The following is a 12137-nucleotide window of genomic DNA, read 5'->3' as shown; positions in this document are numbered from 1 at the left end:
GCACCACACCCAGTGCTCTGTGCAGTATGTGCCCTCCATGATACCCACCAGCAGGTTTACCCAACCCCGCACCCTCATCCCCTCCAAACCCTCAGTTTGTTTGATCTCAGACTCCATAGTGCTAGAGAATTATACGGAAGGGCCTATAGGCTCGTTAGGGTAAACAGTGACGTTTCAGCGAAGATCTGAAGGATGAGACAGACTAGCCAGCCAAACAAAGAGACAGTGCGTAAGTGACTGTAAGGGGTGGACAGGCTGGGCAGGGAAAGTGTTTGATGTGGGTTGACTTGTTCTTTCTGCTGCAAGAGCAAATACTGTCTGGCCACTTGTTGATTTAATATTTCTTTGGCTGACTGTTGTAACTTAATGTGTGTCTAACCTGGGATCTAATTAGAGTATGAACCCTAGAACTGCTTTTAAGCTTAGCATAGTTTTTTCACATGCCCAGTATGATTGTCAATGGTACCAGGTTTTCTTACCTATAGACTTTTTAACTGATGATCAGAATGTAGGTAGGAATAGTCTTGTTTCTATGAACGAAAGTACAGCCATTAAAATTACATCCTTGTAATCCTGGGAAGTCAGAGGAATAGGTCTTGGGTTCTAGATTATATTTTGCTGAAGATAGTTCAAATCCTATCCCTTAGTTACCTTTTAGGTTATTAGAGTCAAATAATATTTTTTCAAGTGCTTAAATTTCTTGGAATGAATGAAAGATGCTGTTAATATTAAGTATCATATTTTCCAGTGATAAGAGTTAGACACAGAGTAGAGATTCAATAAGTTGTGAAGTAAACAAATGATTGGTGCCTTGTATAAACTTCTCTTTGCCAAAGCCTTCCCTTATATTTGTATCAGTAATTTTTTAATAATCATTTGTTGTGCTGTCTGGGAGTATTTTGAAGGAATAGGTCTTTTTCCCGACCTATTAGTTCTCTGGGCAGGAGTGTGTGTGTGTGTGTGTGTGTGTGTGTCTGTTTGTGTGTGTGGTGGGGTGGGGGTTGCTGTTTTTCCACACATGATCATCTCTTCCCTTTGTCTTTTTAGACATATTACAGATGCCACCCTTGCCATTGTGAAAGGAGAGACTGTTCCACTTGATGTCTTGCAGATCAAGGTAGAGTCTTTTTTTTCAGAGTTTGATAAAATTGCCAAAGTAATACAACACATACATGTTGAAGAAAATATGATATAGCAGTTCAAATGGGGTTACAGTGAAAATAATATCCTTTCCTATCCCAAGCATTACTCTCAGAGAAGAAGAATTTACCTGTTTATTCTAGTTGTTATCACTAGAAATATGCTTATGATGCTACTTTTTAAAATTTTGTTAAACATCCCCCCCACCAAACCTAAGGGTTACCATCATAACCATGTTCAGGTGTATAGTTGATTGTTAGTGTTTAGTCTATGATATTGCTTTTTGATTTATCAGTTGTAGATTCTAACTCTTGACCTCTTTGTTATAATTAAGAATTCCTATAGACCTCCTCTCAGTATGGTGTCACTATTTTTAGTTCCTCCAGTGATTACCTTTGGACTGCATAATTTCACTGTCTTCTGTGGTGGTTTGGGATGGTAGAAGAGCCAGCAATACGAAGCAGTGACTGGGACGGTGACGGTTGGCATGGTGGCCACCACTTGCTCTCGTGTCCCATCCATCCTTTGGAGGGGCTTGTCTTTGGAATTCAGGTTACTTGGCTGTCCTGCAGTCTCAGCTCCCTCTCTGGTGGGGTCAAGAAAAATTATGATTTTGTAGATTATCTGGCTTTTTCTCATTTTTGGGAGGGGATAATGTTCTTTGGAGTGTCCTACATCCTGGATGGGAGCAGAACTTCCCATATTTCTATTGGGTTGTCTAACATTTTATTGATTTGTAGATGAACTCATGAATTGTTTTAAAAAAATATTTGCTGGCTATGCCCACTGAAAGGGCTTAGAAGCAATGAGACCGAACAGTAATGGACACACCTGGCACTTAGATTTTGGTCTTGAAATATTGTTCCCTAGTAAAGGAAACCAGGACTCTGTGAAGAGAGGGATTTCAGAGATAAGGTGAGAACAGAGCCAAGAGCTACTCAAAAACTAATGGAAATAACCTGAAAATACATAGGAGCTCGCCGGATGGTATCCACCTGGCCAACTGTGGGACAGTTTGAACATCCAAAAGAATAATAATGCTAATGGCTTATAATGCAGTAAATAAAAATGAAGAATCTGTGGGCCTACAGTTTAATATTAGAGAATTTCCAGCTTGTAAATGCAGAAGAAATGATAGTTATTATTTTGCAATCACTAATGAAATGATTCAGATAGAGATCATCAGTGGATGCTAAAACCATTGGTTAGAAGGTTATCGGGGAACATATATCGACATGGTCTTAAAGCATCACAGGTTACTAAATGATTACTTAGGGGAAGATGTATGGTAGAGAGACCCAGGATACAGCATGTAACCAAGTGATCAAACCTAGCATCACCAGTAATGGGACAGATGGACAGTATCTGCCTCCTCATGTGATCTGTTGAGAAGGATACAACATCACCTATGGAGTTTCTTGTCTAAAATGTCCACTTCTCTGAATCTAACTGAAACAATGATGAGAAGAAAAGTCTATCAAATCCAAATTATAGGACATTCTAAAAACAATTGTTGGTCTGGCCTCTTCAAAAATTTCAATGTCCTGAAATCCAAGAGAGGATTAGTTTCAAGATTAGGGAAACTAAAGCAATATAGTTAAATCCAGTACAAAATCCTAGATTAGAAAAATGTAAAGACCACAAAAGATACTATTGGAACAATCAGATATTTAGTTCAGAATGTATATTAGATATATGTCAATGCTAGATTTCTTGAGAATGACAATAGCATTATACATATGTCTTTCCTTGTTCTTGGGAGATGCATGCTCAGATATTTAGGGGTGAGGGCCATGAAGTCTTCCATTTATTTGCAAATGATTTAACAAAACTACAAAAAATGTACACACCCAGATAAAGCCAATAGGGGAAAATGTTGGTGGCTGGTGAACGTAGTTGAGAGAGATAAACAGTGTTCATTATATGTTAAACAATTTCTTGGTTTGACATTTTTCTAAAAGAAAAATTTTGGAAGGAAGAAGACCCAGTAGCCATTCCGGATTCCTGATTGGAATCCTCTCTTTAAAAAGAATTTAATTCCTAGAAACAAAGATACCCTCACTATGCAGTAGTTAAGTAGCTATTCCTCCTTCATCAACCACCCCCCCATCGCTCCCCACCCCGCCCCGCCCACCACAAAAGGGCAGATGCCTGAGAAGTCTGAGTCTTAACGCCAAACAAATTTATGAACAGTGAGCCCTGTCATTTACTCCGAGTCGGTCCTAAAATATACCAGCTACACTCAGGTTGCCCTTCAGAGGCTCCGAACATTTTATATTCACTCAAGTTTCCCTGCTGTCTCTGAAAGAAGGTTCCACACTGTGTCACGATTCCGAACTTCAGTCCTGAAATACTGCTGTTAGTTATACAGCATTGGCCAGACGCATGTTTGCAGTTGGTGAACCTATGCGCTTACAGCCTGTTTCCTTTTGTTTTCTTTTGTTCTTCATGTAGTGACGTCTGGACTCCCCACCCTGACGTCACTGGTCATGATAAAAGTGATTTAGATTGCATTGGGTTCTTTAGCGTATAGTAAATCTTAGTCATTCTGACAAAATGGAAGGGCTGTGTGAAAGAAATTCTAGTCTAGGAAGGCAGCACAGATTGGCATCTATGCCAAATTGTTTATTAAAATGTTATTTACCAGAAGAGGTGAGTCAGGCTGTATCTCCTAATAACTAGGTGACTGACGGCTGCGTATAAGTGCGTGAGAAGTAATACACTCCAGGGTAGTTAGGATTTAATTGACAATTGTGGCTTGTGCTTATATTTAAAAGTCTTATCTCCTCTTTTTCTTTTCTTCCAAATGTACTGATTTTGTGAATTAATGAATCCTGTATCAAATTGGCCACAGGCTCTGTATGTTGATGACACAGCCCAGGAAGCAGAAAACTTCACAAGTAGTTCCTCGGAAGCACAGCACAGCAGCCTCCACTGTGGCTTCTGAGGCACCACGACGCTGACTTTGTCTTCTTGGTCTTCCTTCTTCCTGGAAATTGTTTTCAGAATATAGAGGGAAGCATTATAGTTAAGGCCTGATATCAGATTCTTGTTTTAAAAAACAAACTCAGAGCCAGTTAAACATAAATAACTGGAGCATCTCCGAAGATCCAGTCCTTGGACGTTACCGTGATGCTCTGTGTTTAGCTTTTTGCAGTGCTCACTGTGCGCTTGTGTCTCGCTTGGACCTCCGGCTTAAGAAGACAAGATGTCTGTTAGTATCTTCATTTGACAGAGTGAAAAAAATGACAAGTCATGCTAGACAGAAGTAGAATCTAGATTTTTCTGTCTTACAGTCCATTGCTTTTTGATGTGACTGTTTTGCCCAGGTGGTATCACTTGTGGCACCTGGTCCTGTGATTTCTGAAGGCATTTTCCCATGTAGACATCTCCAAAGCCTAGTATTTGACTTGAAAGTAATTACTGGAAAGACTTATGGAAGTCTTTCTAGTTCTTTCTTTTTGTTCCGTCAGTTGAATTCTTAGAACCTGTCAACCCAGAACCCAAAGAGGAGGATAGGGTTGCTGGTCGAAGTTAGAATTTCTCCCTTTCTTCTGTCGTTCCTGGCTTTCTTCTGTTAAAACCCTGACTGAGCAAAATCTCAGGACTTCTGAATTTTTTCTATTTGTTTCTGTCTCTTTATTTAGAATTCCTAAAATTCCTGGATCAGGAATTAAGAATTACCTACCTAGTTGACCAAAATGGCTTTCTTTTCACTGTCCCTTAAGCTTTTATTCCAACCAGAATTCTGAGTTAGTTTTTTGTTCTGTTTTGTGTTGTTTTGTTTTGTTTTAGCAAACCATTGGGCCATTTTCTCTTTCCAGGAGGTCAGTGACTTGGGACTACATATCTTCTTTGCTGTTAAAATCTGGCTGTGTGCCTGTCTTCTGTGTCTGCTTTTGTTTACTGACCTGTGCATCTGATACTCTTGTCGCCCGGGCCTTCGTCGGGTTAACGTCCGGTGGTATTTTGTCTGTCGGCTTCTGCTCTGTCTCCCTGCCCTTGTTCATCTTTCTTGTGCACCCCAACAGGGGCCGGTCTCTCCATTACTGACCCCCAGGCCTCTCCTGAACCCTGGGGCTCTGTGCCCATCTGGCTGATAGCTGGGCTTCTCTAGATCTTTCTACACTCATTTCCTATTGTCCAGAGTCCCACCCCTAGCTAGGAGTAGCACCTCAAATCAATGACACCTTGAGCTTACAAGGCTCTGCAGCTAATCTTAACTGAATATTCCTACCCCCCGCCCCCCCGGAGGAAGAGAAAATATTCTTAGTGCAGCAGTTGGGAAGGCTTGAGTAAACGTCCTAAACCAGGACGTGGTGTGACAGTGCATGCTTTAGCTCAGCCTTTCCCGAGGAATATTAGTTATGCAGAATGCCTCCCAGAGAAGGGGTGTAGTCAACAATTCAGGGAAACTGTGTATTTCTCCTTTTGGACGTTTATAATGTACATTAACATATTAAAGATCCTAAGAAGAACTGCAGTAAACAAGGAGTTCTGGTCTTTCTCAACTCCTTTCGTCACGGAATCCTCTACCGTCATTACTGTCATTACTGGCTGTGACACTTCCCAGTCCCTCTGGAACACTTGGGGGAAATAGTCCCATATTTCCTGTAGGTACTGCAAACTCCCGCAGTGCTGCTTCTCTCCCTGACGCTGGGCCACCCTTTCTTCTCTCTTCTGTCTCTCCATGCTTCTCAACCTCCCTCAATCTAGGCACTTTATTCTTTAAAATTTAATGTAGTATTAATTTTTTTTGATAAAAACTGTTTATAAATTAAATGTTTATATTATTATTACAGACATAAACGTTTATAAATGTTGTATTTCCCCGGCCACCGGTCTCCTTGCCCTCTCCCCCCGAGCCGCACACAGACACACCTGCTCTGCTCTGCACTTTCATAAACCTCGACGTCTGTCTGCGTCATGTGAACCGCTGCATTGTGCCGTCATCCTGTGTGTCTGCACACCCTCCTCGCACCCGGAGCTCTTTGAGGGCAGATACTTTTTGTATCGCTAGTCCCTAATATGGGATATGTATTCATTAGTGATGATTCCATGAAAAAACTGGTGAGCTTTCTACCATCTGGATGGTTCCAGGCCCTGCTGTGTCCACAACATCCCCTTGGCCCCGGGACACTAGCATATCCTTGCTGTGCTGGGCCGAGGTGCCTCCTCAGCACCTCTGTGCGCCGCCGTTTCTCGCCCGAGTTCCCTCCTCCTTGCTTAAGCTAGTGCAGGGACAGAAAAGCACATGTGCTGCTTGAGCAGGTACACACCGAGGACCAGAGGCCCGTGTCTTTCCTTGTCAGCTGCCCCTATTAGTGCATGATTCTCCTGCAAATCCTTCACTTCGTTTCGGAGTCGTGGCATCAGAGTGGGATGGAGGGGAAGACTTCACGCCCTTCCTCCAGACCAGCGTTTGACAGTGTCAAGGGTCCTCCGGTTCTTAATCTTCCACTGCTGCTGGTTGTGGAAATCGAACTGATTCTTCCCCCATTTAGCAAGTTCTGGGGAGTCGTGTTCTCACGTGTGACAGCTCTGTTTAGAATATGGGCAGAGTCTTGGGCTTTGGCGGTAACTCTGAGCTATGGGAAAAGGACCTTTTACGACTTATATATCTGTATCTATATACACATATACGCACACATATATTTATACTTTAAGGAAGGTCCATCAAGAAGTACAAGCTCTTAAAGACAGTGGCTCGACTGTGCATGTTTTCTATCTATTTCTTAACTCATAGATTTATTAGTAACTCAGTGATTGTAATATGCGATATTTTACCATAAAGCATTGGACTAAATCCGAATCACTTTTTATTCTGACTTGTTATGACAGAGACCTGACTCTAGTTTTAGATATTCAGGTGAAACATTTTAGAGTACCAGGATTTTCCTGACTTGAGAGCTCTTGGACCTCTAAAGAGAATGCAGGCTTAAATTAGCTTTGCCTTGGACGTGTCTCTGAGAGAGGAGAAATTCGGGCCGACTCAATGACTGACTGGTCAAAGGGCCAGTGTAGTCAGCCACTTCATAATTTAAGTCTGAAGTACGGTAACATGTTCCTGGCCAGCAGATTCATGAGGTCTACTACAGAAAAATTAATTTCATTTTACAGTGTTGTTTACTCAGGTCCTTTTACTGACTACTCACTTAATTTCTGAGATTCTGAACATCCTTTCTAGAATTTGGTGTGAGGAAAAATAGGCCCTGAGCATTTGCTGGGTACTTACCTGTAGAGCATTCCAAGTAACTGGAATCCTTAACTGAAGATGAATGTACTTCACTTCCAGGGTGAAAAGGAACAGCCCGTGTTCGCAGTGACCGGCCTTCGATGGGGATCCTTCAGAGACGCCGGCGTCAAAGTTAGCAAGTAAAGCGTTCCTGTACTGATGTGGGATGATTTTTTTAAAACTATTTTTCTGCTCCCGTCTTTGCGGTTTCAATATACAGTGGTCATCTAGGATGAAGTTGGGTGGGCCTGGAGGTGAATTACTTATGAATAAGAGAGACAGAGTTTAGATCTGACACACAGAAAGGCTAGGGAAGCTTCCCGTTTCCTCCACACTTGCCGGCAGTGAAGCGGCCGCGATGGCGTCCGTGTCTTTGGCCATGGTGTCCGAGCACAGGGCAGGCTCACGCTGGCCTGGAGTTGCCTGGCATCCTGCAACCTGTGGGGCCGGCCCTGCGGGCAGCCCAGCCTCATGGAGCTTTTCCAGCCCTGGAGACTGGCCCTGAGAGGTGTTCTTGTTGAAAGCCTAGTGGATCAAGAGACCACAGGCTGCAGACAGAAAGAAAGGCGGACGTCGGGCTGTGTTGTGAGCTGGAAGAAACGGGCCTGTCCGAGGCTGTGGCTGGCTTCCATGAGAGTGGACTTCTGTTTGGAGAGTTCACTGTGCCGCATGAAAATGTTGGCTTGGAAAGCGGCTGTGGGTGTTCTGTTCCGAGTGGAGGGTGGTGCAGGCGCAGGCTTCCCGAGGGGGCACTGACTCCGTGCCTGGTGGGTAGTGCTTTCTCTTTACCTTTTTTTTTTTCCCTAACGTTGGCTTATGATTTTAGTATGGTTTAAATGAACTATGATCAGTCTCACAGCTTTTATCAAGAAGACGCCTCTTGCCCCTCATAAGCTTTCCTGCCACACTCTCTTTATGGAAATTTCTCTTACTTGTCTCACTTTGTTATTCCTGCTAATGAGGTTCTCAAGAGTGAAATGCCAGAGGGGGAGGTGCTGTATTGTTTTACAGGCTGCGCTGTTGAACAGTTCACATTGTTTTTATTTGTAAGTTGGCTGTGATTACCTTGATTCCACAAATCACCATATGGTGTTATTTTATTTTATTAAAGATTTTATTCATTGGAGAGAGATGAGAGCAAATGAGAGTGCAGAAGTGGGGAGAGGAGGTCAGGGCAGAGGGAGCAGCAGACTGGGATCCCACAGCGGGGCTTGACACTAGCACCCTGGGATCATGACCTGAGCCAAAGGCAGAGGTGTAACCAACTGAGCCACTCAGGCAACCCAACAAATCACCGTATGTTTTATCTGTGATCTTGAATACCAGCAACTCGCCAAGAGTAATTGCTTTATTTTCCCTGAAAATGTCTGGTGAGAACAAATTGCTTCGTGAAATGTGTTAATCAACAACTGAGCACGAGCATAGGTCGGCCCCTTTAGGAGGATCTCACACGCTTGCCCCTCTTTTGATTGATTTTTGAACAGTGAATTTTAAAATTTTGGTGGTGATTATCTAACACCTCGACTGGGACCTTCCACGGAGTCCCTCTGTGTGCCGTAGGAGAAACAGTGGGCATGCAAGAAATGATTTCCTAGCTGGACATTAGGTACAGGCATAGTGTCATTGGTAGAGATGAGTAGAACTATGGATAGTTAGGAATAAACTGCCTTTCTCTCTGGCTAGCTGGGAAATGAAATAAATTATTATGTAAGCTTAGAAAAAAATCAGATGATCAAGGCCCTCATTAGTAGCATCACAGTATGATCCTGAATAATACTTAGGATGGCTCCACATTGTTCATTGGATTCTATCTAACCCCCTTATTCTGATCCGTCATCAACCCTAATTCCATAGTTACGTATCTTTACTTCTAAGGCTTTGCTGTGGCTGCTGTTCTCAGTGTTTCCTGTGCCTTTGCTACTCCCCTCGCCTAGAATGACTTCTTTCCCTCTTTCGTGGATCTAAATCTGAGCCTGTTATCTTTGCTCTTGTGCAGGCCTGGTTGCCGCGATGATTTTCAGTCTATAGTGATTTCTTGTCCCTTGACTCTCCTCACCATTAAATCATGATATATATATATATATATATAATGGAAAAAATATATATATATAAAATGGAAAAATATATATATTTATATATCTATTTGTATATCATATATTATATTTCCATATATTTATATATCAGTTGGCACTGACACACACACACACACGCACACACACACACACACACAGCCATTTATTGTTTTCTGTTACTTTTTTGGGCTTTATTGTCTCAAATTATAAGCCTTCAAAGGCAGGAGTTTTATGCTTTTACTTCTTTTTCCTTCATATACATAGTAAATGCTAAATAAATGCATATTGAGTGGAATCAAATAGGGAGCCCTTAAGATGAGCTGGTAGGAGACAGAGATAAATTTTAAGAGAGGAACCTATTTTATGTCACTTTTCTAGTTCCCATTAGGCATCTTTCTCTCTACACTAGCTTTTATGTATTTAGCAGTATGCAGTAGACACTCTTCGTTCCCAGATTTAACATTTCCCGTTTGGAAGCTGCATAACACGAGTAATGTGAAGTTAGGCTGATTTACAGATTTTAAGTGGTGTGCGCGTGTGTGTGCGTGCGCGTCTGTGTGTGAGAGAACGTGGTAGACAGGATCCAGTCACTTGAGCATGTGAGTCACACACCAGACCACCCAGCATCTGCGTCTCATTGTGGCTTCATCATCCTCCACCCACTGCCCTTTTGAACGTAGACTCTGCTGTATTCTGTGGTTGAGCCTATATATCACAGTGATACCTGTGAATTGAGAGAGGGAGACGCTGATTATGTATTTCTTGTAAATTGCAAGGGTCTCTCCACTGTGTAACTCATTACGCACTATGTGACACGACATTGAAATGTAGATGAAAAACTTAACTGTCCTTCTTTGTTTCTGCTAAAGCACAATCCCCAGCCTCCAGAGCTGGGAGTGGTGTATTCATAGTCCGCCCCTCACACTGGAGGTGACTGTGCAGGGTGTCCGCAGTGGAGGGGCACTTTTAACATGCTATTCTTCTTGAATGATGTCTAGCCCTTTCAGAGTTCTCTTAATGTTCTAACCAGGTTTTTGTCTTGATCGTTCTCAGATACTGGTATCTCGGGCCTCTAAAAACCAAAGCAGCTCACTTCTTCAGCACTCTTAAGGTAAATGCAATTTCCAGTATAGAAAGTTGCCCTGTGTTCTTTTGTTGTTACTCTGTGATGTGTCAGTTTGGATTTTTAAAAATTCCCTGCTACAGATATATATGACATGTTCCAAATGGGGGCTCTTTACTCAGAAACGAGCGCAGGAGGCGTTCCTGTCACATAAGCCGTCGCCCTCATCTACCAGCTCGTTCCTTCCCTTACCAAACCCGTAGTTAGTTTCTCTTTGATATTCCACTTCCTTTTGTTTATTCACTCACTCTTGCCAGACAAACCTGGAATAGAATGCCTATATCTCATCAATTATTTGTAAGGGTGTCTGCATTAGTATCTGGAAATGAACTGGAGATTTGCATCCGAATGTATGTAATTGAACAGTCTCGTGTATAATAGAGTAGGTTCCACACTGTGCTAGCAAAAATATGGGTCGTAGTTCCTGTCTTGGACAGTACAAATAGGGAATATTTCTAGCGTCAGAGAACATTCCATCGGGCGCTGCTACTATTGCCTGTCCACTGACAAATGTTGTCCTAGAGAAAAGCTGAATGGTGTATATTAATGAAAATGCTAATAGCAAAGTCATCCTTATCTGTGGATGACATCCTGTGTTCAGCTTTTATGCAAATCAAAGCAGTATGTTCAAAAGTTGGCAACTCAGTCTGAAAATTGGCAGAGCAAGTTTGTTGTGAAAATATTGGTTCTGATGTTAATATTCAGAGCGTCAAGTGTTTTTCTAATTGTAAAAGTGATGCATGTCCATTGCAAAACATTTGGAAAACATAGCTCCCTTTACCTTCTAAATAAATTCTTGTTGTGTTAAGGAAATGTAAAAATCAAAACCCCTAAGTACTGGGGGTGGCCAGTTTACATGATTATGAGCATGAACTTGGAGGACAATGCCTTTCTACACTGAAGGCACACCGTTTTAGTAAAATGCGTTGTTACTCTTGCTTAGGGGATAATTTCAGTGGGGGAGTGGGGTGCCGTTCGGGAGAGCAGAGTGGCTGTGTGTGTAAGCTGTCCCGTCAGGGAGAAGGTAAACTCTTCCCAGCCTTTCTTCAGCAAACGGTTATTAAATATCTAATGTGGACAGCCCTGCTATCTACTCGGCAGGTTCCTGCCTGCAAGGAGGATCCATGTTTGGGGAGTGTGAGGCACCAGTAAAGCAGGGGCGTGGCAAGTGCTGGGAGAGCCTGTGGAAAGACAAGGTGGGAGCAGTTGGGGGGGTGGGGTGGGCAGTCGTATCTGCCTCAGGGGCAGCAGCCTTCCCAGGGCAGGGAACACGTCTACTCAAGTTTGAATCTACACAGGACTGCATAAAGGGCATTCCAGGTGGAGGAGCCAGGATGTGTGAAGTGGCTGTGATGTCACGCCGGGACAATGGAAAGGCAGGAAGGGGGTTCGAGGGGTGGGAAGGGAGGTGGTGGCAGTTGGGCTGTGGCAGCTGACTTTGACCATGACAGCGTTGGGGAACTACTGAGTCTTAAGCAGGGGAGAGACATGAGCGGATCTGCATTTCAGAAAAGCTATTTGTCAGCAGTGTAGACAAGAGATTGCTTGTGGGTGTTTAAGGCGAGAG

General features: G+C 42.9%; 1 protein-coding gene across 4 annotated transcripts in view; it reads left to right on the top strand.

The window, feature by feature from the left end:
* The window catches only part of AGK (acylglycerol kinase), a 72867-nt gene that overhangs the window by 47699 nt on the left and 13031 nt on the right, over nucleotides 1-12137 (top strand). For all 4 annotated transcript variants that reach the window (XM_032303904.1, XM_032303903.1, XM_032303906.1 and 1 more), the window contains exons 9-11: nucleotides 1048-1117; nucleotides 7436-7515; nucleotides 10501-10558. In XM_032303904.1, the coding sequence (XP_032159795.1) occupies nucleotides 1048-1117; nucleotides 7436-7515; nucleotides 10501-10558 (208 nt within the window). The remainder of the gene's footprint in view (nucleotides 1-1047; nucleotides 1118-7435; nucleotides 7516-10500; nucleotides 10559-12137) is intronic.

Source organism: Mustela erminea, chromosome 11 (genome assembly GCF_009829155.1).
Source record: "Mustela erminea isolate mMusErm1 chromosome 11, mMusErm1.Pri, whole genome shotgun sequence".
Classification (NCBI taxonomy): Eukaryota; Metazoa; Chordata; class Mammalia; order Carnivora; family Mustelidae; genus Mustela; species Mustela erminea.
This window is presented reverse-complemented; position numbering and strand designations above follow the sequence as displayed.